We start from the raw sequence: 19,084 nt of genomic DNA on the forward strand, positions 1-19,084 counted from the left end.
CTTATCCTGTGTATCTTATTGCGACTATATCATTAGATGAACAATACAGTACGATGAGTCAGAGATGGAATTAAAGATCTCGTGTGTACAGCTGGAGGAAGTATCTGCAAATGTCAGCTTTGACCTCTGAAACATTAAAACATTGGTGCCAACTCTTCACCGGTTTCACGTCCAGTCCCACCAGAAACTTCTCAAAGTTCCACTTGATGTTACTGAGCTTCACTGGCTCCCAGAACATTCTGGCGGGGTCACCCAAGAGGTAAATGAAAACTTCTTGCTCGTTTCTTCCATTCTCATCACCCTTTCTCAGCAGCAGGAAGTTTGGAACAGTGAACATGTGCTGGAACATATCTCCAACACTGTGCAACTCACACCAAAGCAATCTAGACTGATAAATAGCACCACAGGTAAGAGGACAAAAAAAATGCATTCCTGATTTTGGGGTGAACTGCACTTTAACCATAGTCCTATAGATGCAGTATGAAATAAACTAAAATAGATCACAACACTTGTGGGGTAGAGCTGGCCACATACAGGTTCTTTAATTACTGCTGATGACCAAACCTAAAATCATATTAAATGTCCAGTGTGTAGGATTCAGGGAGAATATTCACAGAATCACTGTTTTCATTACCTTCGAATGAGCTGTTTATATTTACGTACTGAGCGGGTCCTCTTCCATGAGGTCCATCATGTTGTGTCTACAGTAGCCCAGAACATACAAATCACTTCTCTGACAGGGCCGATCACGTTTTTGCGTCGGCCACGCTCATCACACGGGAGCAGCTTCAGTTGGCAGCAACCTGCACCCTCAGCTGCTGGACATCACTGAATCCTACACACTGGACCTTTAAGTCTTTGTTCATTTGTAAGTTTATCAGCTATATTACTATTCATCCATTTGCTACCAACACTGTAAACTGGTAACAAGTTTGTGAGACACCAATTTCCATCCAGCCCTTGAAACTGCTATATGTAGACGACGATAAATATTCAGACACCGATAACTGAACTGTTGGATTAGTGGTTGAGCCTGAAGAAAGACTATTGATTACTGGGAACATGGATGGAATTGGTTAGTTAACAATCCCCCGTTCAGGATAGCGTCCTAACCTTAAAAAATTCCCTGGTCTACGAAAAATCTACATTTTCATTGTCCCCTCCTTCTTTCCACCATTTTAAAGTGAAAATAGACAATTTCTTTTGCTTTAACTTGTCAGTATGAAGTAAATATGGATTACACAATGTCAGAGTACAATCACATGAGCAATGCAGGCGAGTGGCCACGCTGCCAAGGCGATAATATGGGCTAGCTTTCTGGCTAATGTTAGCTAGCGTGCTGATAAAGACAACGAAATATGATGTTATTTTCCATTTTCTTACATTCCATTTCTGTCTCTCGCCAAGCAGCATTTCTCATGTGGGGCAGTTTGTGTTATTCATGGCCAATATCATACAGTATGGGCTGGTCAAACAGGGCAACAATCACTGTCTCCTCCACACGTGCTACTTTGCTAGTAGTTGAAGCTGCAACGTTGCCAAGCAAAGGTCACTATAGTTCCCTGAGGAACTCCACGTGATGTGAAGATGTGATTTGCTTTGCCACCAGAAGCAAATATTCAACGTCCCCCTTTGCTCGCATTGAATGGAAGTGAACGGAAGGCTAATATTCACCACTGTTAATTTTGCTCATGTGTAATTGTACCCTAATGGCTATAGAATACTGACACTATTCGTGTTGAGACTGGTTCCCCATAAGCCTCACTGTCATTATGCAATCATGTTTGCTTGTTTATGGCACAAAGGAAGTGCATCAACCATTGCACAACCAAAAAACAGAAAGAGGATAGTGCTTTTGTTTCCCCAGTAGCCATCCACAGTTACTAAAGAGTATCAGTGTACGTTCTGTGCAGTTACTATCCCCAGTAGCGGAAATGACAGACAGTGGAACAACCGAAGTAACTGTGAAACTGTGGTGGCTGCTAAGCTCAGAAGTACATGTAAAGCGAGCCGGTTGTCTTTGCAACAGTGGTGCCAACAATAATACCCCTTGGAAATGCTAGTGGGGAAAGCTGAAAAGTTGTCTGTTTCCACTTTAAATAGATTTAGCTTTCTGGTGTTTGCATAGGAAGTTTGTAATTTTCCCTACAACAGCCTCCAGGGTGCGTGTCTGCAACAGTTCATAAGTCCTTTCCCAGGATCAGCAGTTCATCTTGGTCCAATATTCAAAGTCACTCAGAGCCACCAGGCAAACTGTCCCTCTGGTTTCACAGCGAGTGCTTCAAAAAAAGCGCACAAAAAGTTCTAGTTGCTGAGATGGTGTGTCGCTTGTTGAGAAATCCCCAAATCCTGCTCTTCTTCATCATCATACTGATCCACAAATGCAGTCACCAGGTAAAAAAGGTTATTATCAAGAAGATGAAGTTACTGTCACAGTATTATGTGACTGACACGGGTCACAGAGTGAAGAATAACATAGACAAATCCTGTTTCCTCTGCCTGGCTGCTTTTTGCCCAGCTGCTACAAACAGAAAGACATCATGTCAGTGTGTGAAGTGCACAGAGCTGTGAGTGACGAGAGAGTCCAGGTGATTCATGCTCACCTGGTTTTATGATAATTACTCTGCGGCCAGGTCAGCATACAGGGCAGGAGGAGGTAAAATGAGCATATCAGTAGAGTCTAAATCAACTTCCTGTGTTGAACTGGCTTCAGGCCTGCAGAAAAACACATTTCAAAATAACTCAACCTTCCCCGTGTTGCCCAGAAACTGTTGCTTAGTATGTAGGTGCTGCCATGTTGGTTACTGTGCCAGCAGCGACAAAGGAGGGTGACCTCATTTTGACCATGAATATGACACCACTGATAAATGTGAAAAGCACATTACGAGGACTCGACTCATTCTTCTACCAGGACATCAGCCAGCGTAACTTCCTGGTAGGAGAGGAGGGGATTCTTCGTCCGTCTCTTTTTCTCTCAAACACAAAAAGAATTAAACGCTCTTTTCATGCTTAGCAACCCATTACAGACAGAAATGAAGCTTGTCCGTCTACAGGTTGCACAACATGTTCGGCATTTTTCTTTGTGTGTGTGTGTGTGTTTTATAACCCTACTCACATGGGAGCTGCTTCCTCCTTCACAGGCACAGGACCTGAGATAGGAACAGAGTATTAAGTTTCAAAAATCCATTTATCAAACACATCAAATGTGTTATAAGGGAGACAGATGGATTTTCCAGTGATTGAATGGTCATGTTACACACCATTATACATAAATAATTTTATATAATCTATGTTGTATTCACATGCAAGATGTCTATATCATTTTTCTATATTTTAGGATCAGGCATATTTTATGCATCACTTACTTTTCTCTGGTTCAGTGCTGCTGAAAAAAAAAAAAGCAAAAAAGCAAAAATTAAAACCTTATTTGTATGCGTGTGCATGTGCACATATGTGTGTGTGTGTGTGTGTGTGTGTGTGTGTACAGCAGGTGAACATTTGTGCACTGAGCCTACCTGGCAGCTGGCTCCACAGGTTTGGGTGAATGGAAAAATGTCGCCAGCTTCTGAAGTGCTTCATGTCTTGCTCTGATTAAAAGACAAACACACATGTATTGTATATCCACATTCTGCATCTGTGTATGTGTGTGTGTGTGTGTGTGTGTGTGTTTCTGTAAGAGAGAAACAGGTGAACTCACTGGACATGGGGGCCATCTGCACTGAGGTCACTTTGACTGTGCGCGTGGTTTACACTGAGGTCTTTGTTTCCTGAGAAAATGAATAAATGAGAGGTAAATGCGATACACTTTAACGTCACGCACCTAAAGCATTAATCATACCATAATCACATCTTCCTGTTTACTCAAACAACCGGCTCATCCAGTGAGGTTGTGAGTCACTGTTAAAGTATGCAAACAGAGCTAAGAGGTCAGTGTGTCTTTAAATTAAGTTTAAAAACCCCTCAGACTAAATTAAGTGGCCAGTGTCACCACAATGCCACGTTCAACGCTACTGAGGTCATGATACTTTCAAGTTCTAAAGTCTGACACTGTGGCTCAGACGAACTGATTGAACCACACAACTTAGAATGCAATATGAATAAAATTTACACAATTCATTGTTTTGGCAGGCGTGCTCAAAAGCCAGAGCGATGCCATCACGATGCGCACGCATTCCCGAGCACCTTCTTTTTTAGGGCACGACAGCTGTGCGTCGAGATAAAACGAGTTCAACTTTTGGAACTCAGCAGCGCACACTGCATGTCATGTGATGACGACCAACCAGTCAGAGCCGACAGATATCTTTCCCTTCATCGGGGCTGCCACTTAGGATTTCAGGTAAATAGGCTATGACACGGTGCTTGCAAAGGTTGACTCCTGAGATGCAACCTTTTGACAGCTGGCACAAACAAGGCACAACATGGCGTGTGTACGGCCCCTGAGACAATCATGCTCTACGGTTTGAGACTACACTTCCAATAATGCTCTGGGAGTCTGGGGGATGTAAACAGGAAGTATAATGTCACCATAGAGTCAGTTAGCTAGCTAGGTTGCTACTAGTTTATGTGTTTTATACCTGAGTTAGCTATTAGCATACCCTGTCTGCAGTGTACCCATGGATGTACAGTCAGCTGTCACTGGATTACTGTGATACCGAAGAAAACTTAAAACGTGATGATTCTCAGGTAAGTTCAAGAGTGATTAGATTTCCAAGCAGATTTATGGAGGCGACAGTCACCAGATTATTAGAATATTTATATTTCATCTTTGTGTTCAACTTTGACTGAGTTATGATGAGAGGAAGTGGGTTTTAAAGTCCCATAATTGCCTCCATGAGTTGTGCGTTACAGCCGCTGCTGCTGAGTTGATGAGCAGGTCAAATCAGCTGAAAAAAACAAAAAACAAATCACTAACTTCCTATTGTTTTTAGAATGCCAGCATGCACCTGTCCTTTTCACCCTCCTGCCTCATTCTCAGCCAGCTCAGAGGAGAAGCTCAGTCCTAAACTTCCGTGATTTTCGTCCGTGATTTATCGTCTTTGTGCTTTGATCACCAACGCTTAACAACTAACGAGAGAAAAAAAGATGTAGCCTCACACATCACCTCTCCTGTTCTGACCTACAGATACAAGACTTGGTGTTAACTAATAATCCGAAAGTTATTACATAAATTTGTCACTAAAAACTTTGCTAGGGCTCCACAACACCTTCAACTTGGAGCCACAGAAGCATAGATGGCGAAAGATTTCTGCTGCTCTTTAAAAGCCCATCTGATGATAAAGGCTTGTACATGGATCCTGTGCTTGTCTGAAACAATCATCAACTTAATCTGACGTAAAAATCCATCTGTTTGTAGTATCGCTTCTCTGTTGTATCTGCACACTCGCATCAAGATAACACATGGAGGAGACGTGTGGTTATGTAACCTACTGTCACAAGCAGACACACTTTGTTTAACCCTATTGTTAAGCTTACAAGTACAATTTGCTGAAGAAAGTCTGGTTTGGAATTTCTTACCCATGTCTGGCACTGAGAGCGTCCTGGAGTGACCGCTGCGGAGGAAAAGACATTGACAAGACATGGCTTTGGTTAAGAAAAAATACAAATGACTAATCAGAGATCATCGTCAATAAGGCTCATCATGGGTCTGTATCTTGTTGTATAAATCAAAAGTGAACAGCTCAGCCCTGTGCAGTAGATTCAGGCTAACATGGACTTACATTGGAGCCAGTGGATCTGTAGTGTTCGAGGTAGGGGACAGAGGTTCGTCATCATCACCGGTCCACTCCTCACTGTCATCTGTGACTGAACACACCAACATCAACATCAAACTGCTGCAGAGTAACTTAAACATATACTGTTATCATTATTAAAACTTACAGCTTTCTGCTGACAGAGGATAGTGGTTTGAGGTCCTGAGAAAAGAGACAACAACAGCTATAAATCATCCTTTAAATTTAACAGTGTAATGAATAATGAGTGAGGATGGTTATTCATTGGATTGTTGGTATAAGTTATCACATGTGCACATGTACCTGCTCCCTGATCTTGCAACATCCTCGATAATATTGTTGCTGCTCTTGTGTGTGTTTGCAGCCTTCTTTCCCAGCTCCAACATCTCCTTTATGTCCAGCTCCACATGATCCACCGCAATATAGCCATCTGGAACACACTCACAGAGTCAGCGGTGCGATCAGCAATCAGAGACCACAGGAGATAAAGTTATCTGTGCAAACACTTTTATACAGTTAGCTGTGTATAAGGGAGGTGCACAAACACTAATACGAGGTGTTTACAGGTAGAAGACACTTAAATTTAATGCTTTTTAAATTAAGATCATTTCATGACATCAAGGCCCAGTATCCTCCTGAGACCCTGTATCCTCATGTGAGGACATCACATTTTGGGTTTACTTGACCTTATACTTCACACTTCTTAACTCAGACCTGTTGTCCTCGTTTGTGGACACTTTTTTGTGCCATCTAGTGGCAGTAAGAGCAAAATACACTAATCCATGTAAAAACAAGATGGCAGCCATCTCTGCCAAGTCAGGCTGCGGCAGATCCCGACACAAAAGTGGACAGAAACTTGTTTATTTATGATTAATAATGTGTCTAGTTTGATATGGCAACAAATTTTTCCAATGCTAGCGACAGTGCTGCCAGTGCTGTATTCATTTTAGGACATTTGGACTTAATTATAATTAACAATGTCTAGTTTTTTTTTTAGAGTTGTACCGATACCGATACCAGTATCGGAAATGCCTCCAATACTGCCTAAAATGCGGTATCGGTATCGGCGAGTACTATGGCAAGCCGTTTTAACATTTAATCGCTAAGTTTGACTATCCAGAATTACCATTATAGATATCAACAACACCATTTTGACTAGTCATAATGTCATTGTGACTAGTATGCATTTTAATTGAAGATATCTATGACGTCATTCTGACTAGTCAAAACTACAGTTACAGATATCTGTAATTAGATTTTGACTAGTAAGATTCAAACTACTTTTGCCATTAATGTGTGTGGGGTTTCTCATTATAGATATCTCCAATGTAGTTGCGGATATCTGCAACTGGAGATATCTCTAATTCAGTTGCAGATATCTACAACGTCATTTCGACAACAACTCAATTCAAGATATCTAGAAAGGACCATGTAGATATCTTCAATTAATGATAATTAAAGATATCTTGAACTTGAATTATGACTAGTCAAAATGACGTTGTAGATATCTGCAACTGAATTACAGATATCTCCAATTCAGTTACAGATATCCGCAATAAGAATTGCAGATATCTGCAACTACATTGGAGATATCTACAATGACAAACCCCACACACATGAATGGCAAAAGTAGTTTGAATCTTACTAGTCAAAACTGAATTACAGATATCTGTAATTAGAGTTTTGACTAGTCAAAATCTAATTACAGATATCTGTAATTAGAGTTTTGACTAGTCAAAATCTAATTACAGATATCTTGAGTAAGAGTTTTGACTAGGCAAAATTATGTTGCCGATATCAGTAATGAATATCCAGTCTAGCGATTAAATGTTAAAACAGCTTGCCATACAAGTACAGCCTATGTACTTAGGTGTACCACGTAATGCCTCATGTCATTACGCATACGCACGCTACAGGCAAACAAAACGGAAACGGAGCGGAGTTTAAAAAGCATTCTACTGTAGCCTTAAATTGTGTGGCTGCACTTTAACCTGTGTCTTGATCTGTGTCAACACTGGATAATAATAATATTAAAAGTTTTATGGCATTCATTCTACTATTATGTATTTATTCCTTAATATTTTACATAGAGTTTTAGGACAATTCATAACCCATCCATTTTTATTTTATGCGCTGGTATCAGATCGGTACTCGGTATCGGCAGATACCTAAGGTTCAGGGATCGGAATCGGTATCGGGAAGGAAAAAGTGGTATCAGTACATCTCAAGTTTTACTCCACTTATTGGGTCCTGCTGATCCCAAATAGCTAGGAGAAATTAAAAATGTAGACCAAACAAAAGTTCAGGTCTCAAGAGGTTAAGACTCTTTGAAGGACCCTGTAATAGACCTCTTTCTTTATGCATCCCTCTACCTTTGACGTGAGCACATTTCTAATGACATAGTTTACTTTTTTTGTTGTTAACTCACAGTTGTTGCTGCTGTCTCTGGCCAGCCATTTCCCTTTAGGACAGTTGGTTGTTCGGATGATGCTGATGGTGTCACCGTTGGTGACGGGCAGATCGTGCTTACGTCCCTTGGTCGTCACAGTTACTGTTGCCTGGTACATGGCATCCTCCTGTCCTGTGATCTAACAAATACAGGAGCAGGTTAAAACCACACATTCACATGCTGTTTGTACATATGCACATAACAGAGCTCACATACTTGTGATAGAGAGAGAGACCTTTTTCACAGCAGGAAAAGCTGCTTTCAGTTTAAGGGAGGACGTCCTGTCTCATGGGAATAGCTCACACTTAGTGGAACTTAGCCATTATTACGGATACGAATTTCACCTGTGCTTTTCCTGCAAGTTTGATATTTTTCAACCTGGACCCTAATTTTACCACGTTTTGGGTCTAAGTGACTGATGGGAACAACACGTTTTGAAATTGGTCCAATATTGAGAAGACTGCCGTGAAACAGACTGCAGTGTAACCACTTGAAGCATGTTTGCACTGTCAACTTAAAAGTGATTGTTTTTGCCACAGACAGGCTCAGATTATTTTAAGTGTCTGACAGCATCATGGAAAGAATCCTACAGAGAAAGACCTCTTTGTGAAAGAGCAAGATCCTTTTAGTTTAACCTGAAACAGCCCTGAAATAACCATCACCAAACCTTTATCCAGACTTCATGTAAAAAAAAAAAAAAAAAAGAAGTAATTTTATCATCATAAAACACATACATACAAAGTCAACAGAAACAAAATAAAACTCACAAAAGCTGTCCTGGTTTGTCTTCCCACTTTTCCATCAATTGCCAACTCTGGTGGCTCTATACACACCAAAATGATCATGTGTTGAAATGAAGTCTTGTGGGTTTGGTGATGGTGATTTCAGGACCATTTCTGGTTAAACAAAAAGGATCTTACTCTTTAACAACAAGGTCTACATCTATAAGGATCCTTTCCATAATGTCTCAGACACTCTGAATGAGATCTGAGCACGTCAGAAGCAAAACAAGCACTTTCAGTGGCCGTACGTTGAGGGTGAAAGGCCTCAGCCTGTTCCACCACAAACAGCTTCAGCCCTCTCGCTCAATACTGCAATTTCATAAATTGTTGTTTCCATTAGTCACTTAGACACAAAAACATGGGAAAACAGGGTCCAGGCTGGAAAATAATGAACTTCCCCTTTCATGACATAACACCTCTTATGACAGTGTGGAATGCATTCATGAGACTATTAGTGTTTCATTTTCACTAACTGCTTTTTTGTTTAATATCCGCTCTAATTTAACTCTTTTTCATCTCCTTACCATCTGCTGAGGGAAATAACTGACTCATTAGCTGCTAAATTCTTCACTGTGTTCACCAGCTTGTCACTAAAGCCCCGTTTCCACCGAGCAGTACAGTTCAATACGCTTTTTTTCCGTTTCCACTGTGAAAAGTTGTGGATGGTACCAATAGAACTGTCGTGTGCCGTCCCCATGTTTGGTCCCCCTCTGTTGGGGTACCTAGCACACAGATCTGGTATTAAAGGTAGAGCTGTGAACACTGCAGTCTGATTGGTCAGTAGAGGACGGTCACTCTGCTCAGGGCTGAGTTGTGTCTCGTTTTGAGGTTCATGTAACCACTGTTCATACTGTGGAGAGTTTTACTGTAAGTATAAGATGCTTTGCTACCTCTTGCAGCAGCTATAGTCTGAGAAAAAATAACTCACTGGGTCGACTGCTGGCAACTTTTTTTTTTGTAAGATTATTTCTTGCCTTTATTGCATGGGACAGAGTGAAAGGGGGGTGGGTGGGTGGGGGTGGACCTACAGTCTAGGTACAACACAGGTACCATACTGACAGTGTTTGGTAGATTTGGGGCTTAACTGTGTCCGCCTGCAGTCTGGTGTTAGGCAGGTCATGTACAAGGGCTTGTTCAACAGCTGCCTGCTAACGCTTTGAGAGCGGATGAAGCAGAACAGCTACGCAGGTTAAAATATGCAAGAATGAGTTGGATGAAAGTTCTCCGTCTTGCTTTTTCTTCAGTAACTATAATGCATCTTATTCTTTCTGTTTGGCCAGAGATGTCGGTTTCAAGTTGAACATTCGCAGGACCCACTGGATCCTGGAGAGAGTCATGTTCTGTCGTTAGAATATGCTGATGGTATATCACAGAAGAAAAGAATAGCCTATCGATCTCCTGTCAGAGAAACAATGAGACAATGTTTACACAGATTCCATTTGAGCTCGCACATGTTGCTCAGCTCAACTCTCTCACTTGGAGGAATGAATCCAGACAGGTTTGCACGCCAAGACATATACCCCACCCTCCCCCGCTGCCCGTTCACCTTCTATACCTCCCTCCTCCGTCCAAACAACATCACTCACTTTGAATTTCTTCTTCATCTCGTTCTCCTTCTTTTCCCTCTCTTTCTGCTCTTTCTTTTCCCTCTCTTGTTTCTCCTTCAGCTCCTTCTTCTCTTTTTCCAGGCGCTGCTTCTCTCTCTTTTTCAGCTCCTTCTCATCCGGCCCTTCTGTGGCAGCTTTCTTGTCGCCCCTGCAGAGGAGAGAGAGAGAGAAAGAGAGATGGATATCATCCTGTCTGAAAGGGACTCCTCGCTGCATGTTTAAATGGCAGAGGAGATTATGAGGGAAACAAAGGTGGACCGAACTCCCTCACCGCTAACAGCGTCTGGGGGATAACTGAGATGAAAAGAGAAGTGGGTCAAAAACAAAAAAAAAAAGAAGTAAGACCTTACCTGCCAAACCTGCCCGTCTTGGTTTTTTCTTCAGTCTGTAAACACCAACGAAGAGATAAAGCTTGATTCAGTTTATTCTACATCAGTGGCATCTCCAACAGATAAGCAACAGCTGTCATTCAGAAAATGTGTTTGTTTTGTATATTTGAGAATGACTTAGTTATCACAAAGCTACTTACGGCTTCCTGTTGTGCCTCAGCATATGGATCTGTGTAAACAACAAATTGTCAAAAAAGTCAGCTTAGAATACAAACAAGGAAGGTTCACAGCATATGGTACTATTACACAGTGCTATTCAGTTTTGATGCATTGCTCACACAAGAAAATATTGTTTATTTATGGCGATCGGCATTGTAGTCCACCCTTCTGTTATTTTAATTTGTGGGTGAATAGACGAAAGACTTCAGCATCTTTAGAACTAGAGATTCTAGTTAAATGTCACACTTGATGCACGTGCACTATCATACAGCAAATACATGAACATAATGTGTTTATTTAGATTTCTTATCAATGTGATATGACTGCTGTGATTATATCTGGTGTTCAGAAACTCTAACGTCTCATTGCTAGTGTTGACCAAAGAGAATCCTTACTCTTTGGTGGTCCTTTGCGTTTCTTGCCGTCACTCTTCCCTTTCTTTTTGGTTGTAGATGTGGAGATGTCCTCATAGACATTTTCCTCACTTGCGTAGACACCGTTGCCAACTTGAGTAGTTTCGAGCCTGGGTGAGTTAGAGTGAAAGAATCAAAACAAAGTTCTCAGAGATGACCGAGTATTTCCAAGCACAGAGATCAGGATGACTCACCCTGCCTGTGGTGGGGACCCCTGAAAGATAGGCAAAGAGAATTCCGGTAGTGAATTGTGTTGGTTTTCGGCCCCAAACACTGGTGATGCAGGGACCTCCACTCCTGGAGGAGTTACCCCATTGCCGTAAAACTCTGGCGGGTTCTGTCCATCTGGAGAATCTGGACCTGAGTACTCCTCCCCGTTCCACTGTGACACCGGCAGCTCTGGAGAGTGAGCATCTGAGGCCACGTCGTCAAACTCTGGGACATCTGTGGTGTCGGTCCCGAATTCAGGAGGAGCAGGGATCTCTGTAGATGAGGAGGGGACAATATAAAAACAATATTCAGGGGGCTGTTTAAGTTGGGTTCACAAAGTTGTAAGTACAAAATGGTGAGCTCACCATTACCTTCCAAAGGAGGAGGGATGAATTCATTGAGGCTGACAGATGGAGGTCTGCCTGGCTCCTCTGGAGTAGGATCCAGAGACCCAGTGTTTCGGGGGATCTTCTTGGGTGGAGGAGGTGGGACCACCAACAGCTCTGAGATAGGGTTGGACCCCTCCTCACTGATACCCTCCAACACTGGAGAGGCTTGCCCTGCAAAGAATGACGTCATGTATTAACACAAGTGTATCATGCTTAGAATCTCTGTGCATTGCTTGTTTGTCAGATGTTTACTGGTTTTACAAAGTCTTAAATTAAAATCTTACAGACATTTAAGCAGCTAGATTTGCATATGAACACAGTCAAAACAGTAAAACACTTCAGCTGGAACACCAGAATGAAGATTCCAAGCACAGAGAGGGAGAGTGAGAGAAGACAAGAGCAAGCTGAGTGGAAGAATTTGATTTGTGAGGAGACCAAACCAGTCTGTGTGGAAGTTGTTGTGATAGAACGCTGCAGAGCAGAGATAATGCAACGAGTGAAAAATCAGGACACCTTAATGAAGAAACACACAGCGTACCTCGCTTTAAAAATCTTTGAGTCTTTCTTTTATTTTTACCTTTTAAGACATTTCTTAAGTTAATGCATTTCTTATAATCTAAAGAACTTGTAAGGTACTCTGTTCTACACATTACATCAAAGTACATCACTTTTCTTACTTGGAATGCAAAATATATCTGTTCTAACTTGTATTTATATTGAACTGTTCTGAAAATGTTATCACTCTGCACTGCACATTAAGTAATAAAAATAAAAGGCCGCTGGGAATTGGCAGAAATATATGAGTGTTACTACACTATGATAAGTGACAATGGCATTGAAATGGTAAACAGCATGAGGCTGTTTAACACTGATAGATGTGTGAACACCTACATACCAGAGCTGCATAACATATATATTTTTTTATCATCATGGTTAAAGACTTTAATACTGCACTCAGGAATTTTTCAGTTTGTTAAAAAGAGTGTATCAGTAGAAAACACAACTTTAAAATGTAACTTATATTGTTTTTGTTGGTGCCTTTTATGCTCCGAACAATGTTCAGTTTGTTCAGTAAAATAATGTTGGAAATAATTCCCTTTAAGTACACTGACGGTGTTCTCATGCTGTGTTCATATGTATTCCTACAACAAGCAATGCACCAGAATGCGTGTATAATTCATGTATTCAGAAAGGCTGCTGTCAACGGATGTGCTGACAGGAGTAAAGAGCAAAAGTTTGTGAAAGATTTATGCAGGTTTGGGTCGTGGCTGGGTCAAACAAACACAGGACTTTCTCCCAGGAGACCGGTCACCATGTTCGGTGTGAAACCAAGTGCTCTTTGAGTTTTTTAAGGCACGTCATCACCATGTGTCTTTTCCTAAACCTAACCTCCGTAACTTGTAACTTTATATAGAGGATGAAACTTTATGTTATATAAGTAACGTGACAACATCCATCCAAGTTTCTTTTCCTAAACCTAACCTTTGCAATTTCACTCGACCAAACCTCATGTTTGTAATTTTATGTTAAGTATGTTACTTTACATTAAGTACATAATGTGATTATGCCCAACCACGTTTCTCTTCCTAAACCCAACCTACGCAACTTTACCTGCCTAAATCTAACATACGTAACTTAATGTAAAGTATGTCATTTTACTTCAAGTAACATGTCAACGCCCATCTGTGTTTTTTCCCTTAAAACCTAGCTGATGCACCTTTACTAGACTAAACATAATCTAAATAACTTTATGTTAAAGGTAGGGTCTGGAGGATTTTCCAGTTGCTGTTTGTAAACACACATTCAAATTTGGCCCCTCCCATCAGGCTCAACTCTCCCGGGTGTACGGAGCCCGGAGGTATGGCAGACGGCTTCACAGAAGAGGTTCAGGTAAGGCTCGTGCTGGTGCACGCTCGGACATGCTCGGACACGCTCAGGCACGGCACCTGTGCTCTCTCATTGGCTGGGGAAATCTCCGCCCAGAAGCAGTCTGAGCTCACAAAAACATCAAAATACAGTTAAAGGGCAGGAGCTCTGCAAACAGAGTCACCACCACACATGAGTAGAAGCCCATAGGTGATGATTAAGCAGGATTTCATTTGTATATGTCTATATTTTGTTTTGTTTGGAAATCCTCCAGATCCTACCTTTAAGTACGTAACGTGATGATGCCCATCCACGTGTCTTTTCCTAACCCCCAACCTACGCAACTTGACCTGTCTAAACCTAACATACGTAACTTAATGTAAAGTATGTAACTTTACGTCAAGTAAGTAACATGACAACACCCATCTGTGTTTTTTCCTTAATCTAGCTGACGTAACTTTACTTGGCCAAATATAACCACATAACTTTATGTTAAGTATGTTACTTTACGTTAAGTACATAATGTGATTATGCCCAACCACGTTTCTCTGGGTCCATGTCATTGGTTCGACAGCCCATTGGTTCGACATCCAATTAGTCCGACTGTCCACAGTGCTGAACGGCTCGCGGCGGGCGTATGGTGTGCCGCGACTGGCTTGAGGCGGAGCAGGCTCACAGCTTATGTGTTTGTCACTTTCTTTTTCATTTTATCCCACACCATGATCTTTTCCTGACCCTAACCAAGTGGTTTTTGTGCCTAAACCTATCCAGACCTTAACCACAGGGCATCATGATGATTTCGGAACGGACTTCGGAACAATGAGTTTAATATGGTCGGAACAATGGGATGTCGAACCAATGGGCTGTCGAACTAATGGGCAGTTCCCATTTCTCTCCCTAAACCCAACCTACGCAACTTTACCTGCCTAAATCTAACATACGTAACTTAATGTAAAGTATGTCATTTTACTTCAAGTAACATGTCGACGCCCATCTGTGTTTTTTTCCTTAAAACCTAGCTGATGCACCTTTACTTGACTAAACCTAATCTACATAACTTTATAAGTACGTAACGTGATGATGCCCAACCACGTGTCTTTTCCTAACCCAAACCCACACAACTTGACCTGTCTAAACCTAACATACGTAACTTAATGTAAAGTATGTAACTTTACGTCAAGTAAGTAACGTGACAACACCCATCTGTGTTTTTTCCTTAATCTAGCTAACGTAACTTTACTTGGCCAAATATAACCACATAACTTTATGTTAAGTATGTTACTTTACGTTAAGTACATAATGTGATTATGCCCAACCACGTTGCTAAACCCAACCTACGCAACTTCACTTGCCTAAACCTAACCTACGTAACTTCATGTAAAGTATTTGGCTTTACGTTACCAAGTTTTGTTTCCTAAACCTAACCTACATAACTTTATGTTTAGTACATTACGACGATGCCATTTGTGGGGCGCTAATTCCTTAGATATCATACAAACCGTTGACTAAGGAGACATTCGTAAACTGTAATATGTCTTTTTATCACAAGTAATATCGTTATTGTGATATTCAATGATGTTATCCCGTTTTCCTCGTTGCTCATAGCTCTACGACATGCAGACTTAATAATCTCTGTGTAAATGAACTCAGTGTTAACACAGCAGCAGACTCACTTTTCATCTCATGCATTGTCAGCTGCACAGCCATTAAAGTGTTTGTCACTGCGGCTCTGTGTCATAATGATGGACATGCTCCTGTCATTGCTCCTCCTCATGTCATTGCTGACATACCTTTGCAGCTTTGCCCTACCTGCTGCTCAGTTGTTTCTGGCACAACAGAGGAATGTCAGGACTGTTCTCGTTATGTGTGTGTGTGTGTGTGTGTGAGTTTCTCTAAAGCTGCCTCTCCAAACCAACACCCGAAGCAACCCTGTGGCATAAACCATACTATACATACCACATTTTCTGTATAGTTGAAACCCTACACTGACAAATGATGTTCTGTAGCTGCACTCTGCACACTTGATGATGAGATATGCTGTTGTGCACTTCATGTTCAGGTAAAGAGTCAAAGAAAATTCAGAAATAATGAAACAAGAAGCGAAAAGGAAATTAATTCTGCAGTGATTAGTTCAGACTTACGGTGGTCGAGGCCGTTAACTGGTTTGGGTGCGTTCCCCGCATAATCAATGGGTGGGAGCTCTGGGAGAGAGATGGTGGGACTCTGAGAAGGGGGAAACTCTTCAGAAGGAGGTGGGCTGGCAGAGAAGGATGTGATGGAGGTTGTCTGTGGGCTGAAACCAGATGAAGGCATTGTAAGATGTTAGTGTTTTGCAATGATCGACAACTAAATGGTATAGTTCTGAAAGTAAAGAACTGCACTGATAAAGTTGTGTGTTGTTCACCTGGTCTTCCTGCGTGCCTTCTCCAGAGCATTGAAGATCCTCTGGTCACATGGTATACTCCTTCTCACTGGGCTCATGTCCTCCGCCCTGGAGAGGGCTGAGAGGGCTGAGATCGGATGCTCAGGTTTTGGAGATGGCGTGGAATTGGAAGTACGATTCACCACTGGAGGAGGAGGCGTCTCCACCGCAGCTATGTTTACAGCCTCAACTGCAATCTCAGGCTCAGGAGGTGATGGTGAGGGAGTAGAGGCCACTGGTGGGGGATCAATGATGGCACGAGTGGGTGGAGGGGTTGGGGTAGCACTGGGTGGACCGGGAATGATTTCATTTTGGCTTGCAGGCCTGGAAACATGCAACGCAGGAGTTTCTATCTCAAGTGGAGTTTCAATCTCTGGCGTTGGCACTTTAGGAGTTGGGATATCAGGAATAAAGGCAGGAGGTGGGCCGAAGTCAGGAGAGGCAGGGATAGTGGAGGGTGGGGTGATTTCCACTGCAGCACTTGAGTTTGGTAAGGTGGGGATGTTTGGCATTAGAGCCTTTGGTGCAGCCATCTCCGGCTCTGGTGGTGTGTCACCAAAGTCAGAAGGTACTGGGATAAGTGGAGCTGGTCCAGGAACATCAGTGCTGGGGCTGTCTAGGATGGGCTCTGCTGGGACCTCCACTGAATCTTTTTTTCCTGACTTCCTGAAACCCAGGAAGCCCTTCTTCTTTTGTGTTGTGGCTTTAGGTGGAGGCGTGGCTGGCACCAGCTCTGCAGTGCTCTGCTTGGGTGCTACAGGGAGCAGCGGGAGCTTCTTGTCTTTACCGTTCTCTTTCTTCGGCTTCTGCTCCTCTGCATCCTCATCAGCAAAGAGCTTCTCTTTGCTTCCTTTTGACTTGTCTTTACTCTTTTTCAGCTTCCCTTCACTCTTGTCTTTCCCCTTAGAGTTCACCTGGCTGAGAAGCTTTTTGCTCTCCTTCTTGTCGTCCTTGAAGACCACTCTGGGAGCAAGTGGTGTCTTCCCGTCCAGGCTCTGGTTGATGGTGGTGAGCAGGGAGGGGCGTGCTCCTGCAGGGATGTAGTGAGTGGGACTCTGTGGGGGAGGAACAACTTTTGGTTTCTGTGGGAGAGCAGGTTTGATTTTGGGTTGCTTCAGGAGGTGTTCTCCCTCCTGAAACTTGGCCCTCAGGGCCATAAAGTCCAATTTGTCCTCCTGGTGAAAGGACAGTGAATAAGGCTGAGATATATTACCACTATCAGGCAACTACAGAATTTAAGTTTACCTGATTGAGATCACAAAAACATGTCACTTGATATTACAGATCGTGTGGTGCTAAGCTCAGAGTAAGAATGAAATCACGGCAGTGTATCAGCCTTAACAGCACAGTGATCGTTGTGTTGTTATTGCATTTACATATCTACCACTCTCTGTTTGAAGAGAGAAAGTAGGCAGACCTGATTTGTAGTGCTTAAACCAGGTGACTGTCAACACACTCACGTAATAAGAGTCTTACAAGTGAGTAAGAAATACAGTATCTGCTCAATTAATCCATCTACTGTGAAGACATTGACTCAGTCACAGCGTATTAAAGAGTTAGATGGTGTCATTGTGACAGGAAGCAGACCTACACCTGTTAGCACAGTTTAAAATATCTCAATAATTGCAAATAGTGTCGTTTTAATGTCATAAATCATCGTTGAATACACACTGAGGAAGGATTTGATATAAAAAGCACAACTCACCTGATCCATTGTGTTTAATTATCCACTAAAACGACAAAAGTCTTCGTAGTGAAAAAAAAGTTAACTCCAGCGAGTTTCTTCGTCAGTTTCTCATCATGTACCGATTAAAATCCACCACTAACAATAAGTTGTCGTATTTTTATCGACCCGTCGCACCTGTGCGTCTTTCTCCTCCGCGCTGATCGAGACGAGTGTGCGTCCCATGCGCGCGAGAGACGGTTTCAGTGTTGGAATGAGGTTGAGTAGGAATACTCACACTCATCTTCTAAAAACAGTCCGTCTCGTCCAACGGGTCTGAGTTTAACGCACCACACTGACTCTCAACAGATTTTTTTTTTTTTTTATCCTTCAGGAATGTGGCCCAGCTGGCACTACGTGTACGCGCAAATGTGAGTCACTGTCATGAAACTTTGTCGCTGCAGTTGTTTTTTAAAACTGTTCATTTTCCACTGCGACTTTTGCACACATTAGGCCCTGCACCTTTTCAAAAGCAGCTTGTTTCTTGTAGTGAGGAGTTGATGTATCATTAATACATCGTTAGAGTCACGGTGTGTTGTCTGCAGCTTCAGCTGGATCATGAGGGTAAACATTTGAGGAAAAGGAAACAAAGGAGGTCAGTCAACATTCCAGGTTTGTTACACAGAATACAAAAGTATTTAGGCAGGCATTTATAATATGACATCAATACACCATATGTTACAGGCACACAGCCTCCCTGACACAGTTTTAAAGGATACTCTCTGTCATTGCCAACCTGAGCTTGTGCCGACAGGTGTGTCAGAGCTGAGACCTCATACACAGACAGGGCTGCTGGTTTGACTCACAGGCCTCTGTTTCCCTGGTTATTAACAGAAACCCACTGGTCTGGTCTGTGTAGTGGAATATTGGTAGATTGAAACCATTTAAACTGGACATGAAACTTAAACTTAAAGGGGAACTATGGCCATTTTCAAAATTCATACGT

The 19,084-nt window shown here is 42.2% G+C and overlaps 1 protein-coding gene across 5 annotated transcripts; it reads right to left on the minus strand.

Moving 5' to 3' along the window:
- Positions 1 to 207: 207 nt before the first annotated feature.
- On the minus strand, positions 208 to 18,423 carry LOC125895918 (FYN-binding protein 1). Of its 5 annotated transcripts, none has more exons than XM_049588146.1 (20): positions 18,121 to 18,423; positions 16,398 to 17,470; positions 16,135 to 16,286; positions 12,104 to 12,298; positions 11,723 to 12,011; positions 11,511 to 11,638; positions 11,097 to 11,125; positions 10,918 to 10,952; positions 10,547 to 10,715; positions 8,158 to 8,317; positions 6,033 to 6,159; positions 5,878 to 5,912; positions 5,718 to 5,802; positions 5,515 to 5,549; positions 3,698 to 3,767; positions 3,516 to 3,587; positions 3,366 to 3,385; positions 3,116 to 3,149; positions 2,604 to 2,715; positions 208 to 2,521 (listed from the first exon to the last, which is right to left on the minus strand). In XM_049588146.1, exons 1-19 carry the CDS (start codon positions 18,127 to 18,129, stop codon positions 2,619 to 2,621), a joined length of 2,814 nt encoding a protein of 937 aa, XP_049444103.1. In that variant the 5' UTR covers positions 18,130 to 18,423; the 3' UTR covers positions 208 to 2,521; positions 2,604 to 2,618. The 5 variants fall into 5 exon arrangements, with proteins under 5 accessions (XP_049444103.1, XP_049444102.1, XP_049444101.1 ...); XM_049588145.1 differs by having other exon boundaries at positions 12,110 to 12,298; positions 16,398 to 17,590; XM_049588144.1 differs by having other exon boundaries at positions 3,366 to 3,382; positions 16,398 to 17,590.
- Between the last annotated feature and the right edge of the window lie 661 nt (positions 18,424 to 19,084).

The sequence above is a fragment of the Epinephelus fuscoguttatus genome, linkage group LG10 (assembly GCF_011397635.1).
Source record: "Epinephelus fuscoguttatus linkage group LG10, E.fuscoguttatus.final_Chr_v1".
NCBI classification, from domain to species: Eukaryota; Metazoa; Chordata; class Actinopteri; order Perciformes; family Serranidae; genus Epinephelus; species Epinephelus fuscoguttatus.

Excerpts from the sequence above, each read along its gene's own strand:
- LOC125895918 (XM_049588143.1), bottom strand. Across the intron at positions 16,287-16,397 it reads AAGGCACGCAGGAAGACCAG|CCCACAGACAACCTCCATCA; the intron begins GTGAACAACACA and ends ATCTGGTTTCAG. Across the intron at positions 5,803-5,877 it reads TCCTCTGTCAGCAGAAAGCT|TCACAGATGACAGTGAGGAG; the intron begins GTAAGTTTTAAT and ends TGGTGTGTTCAG.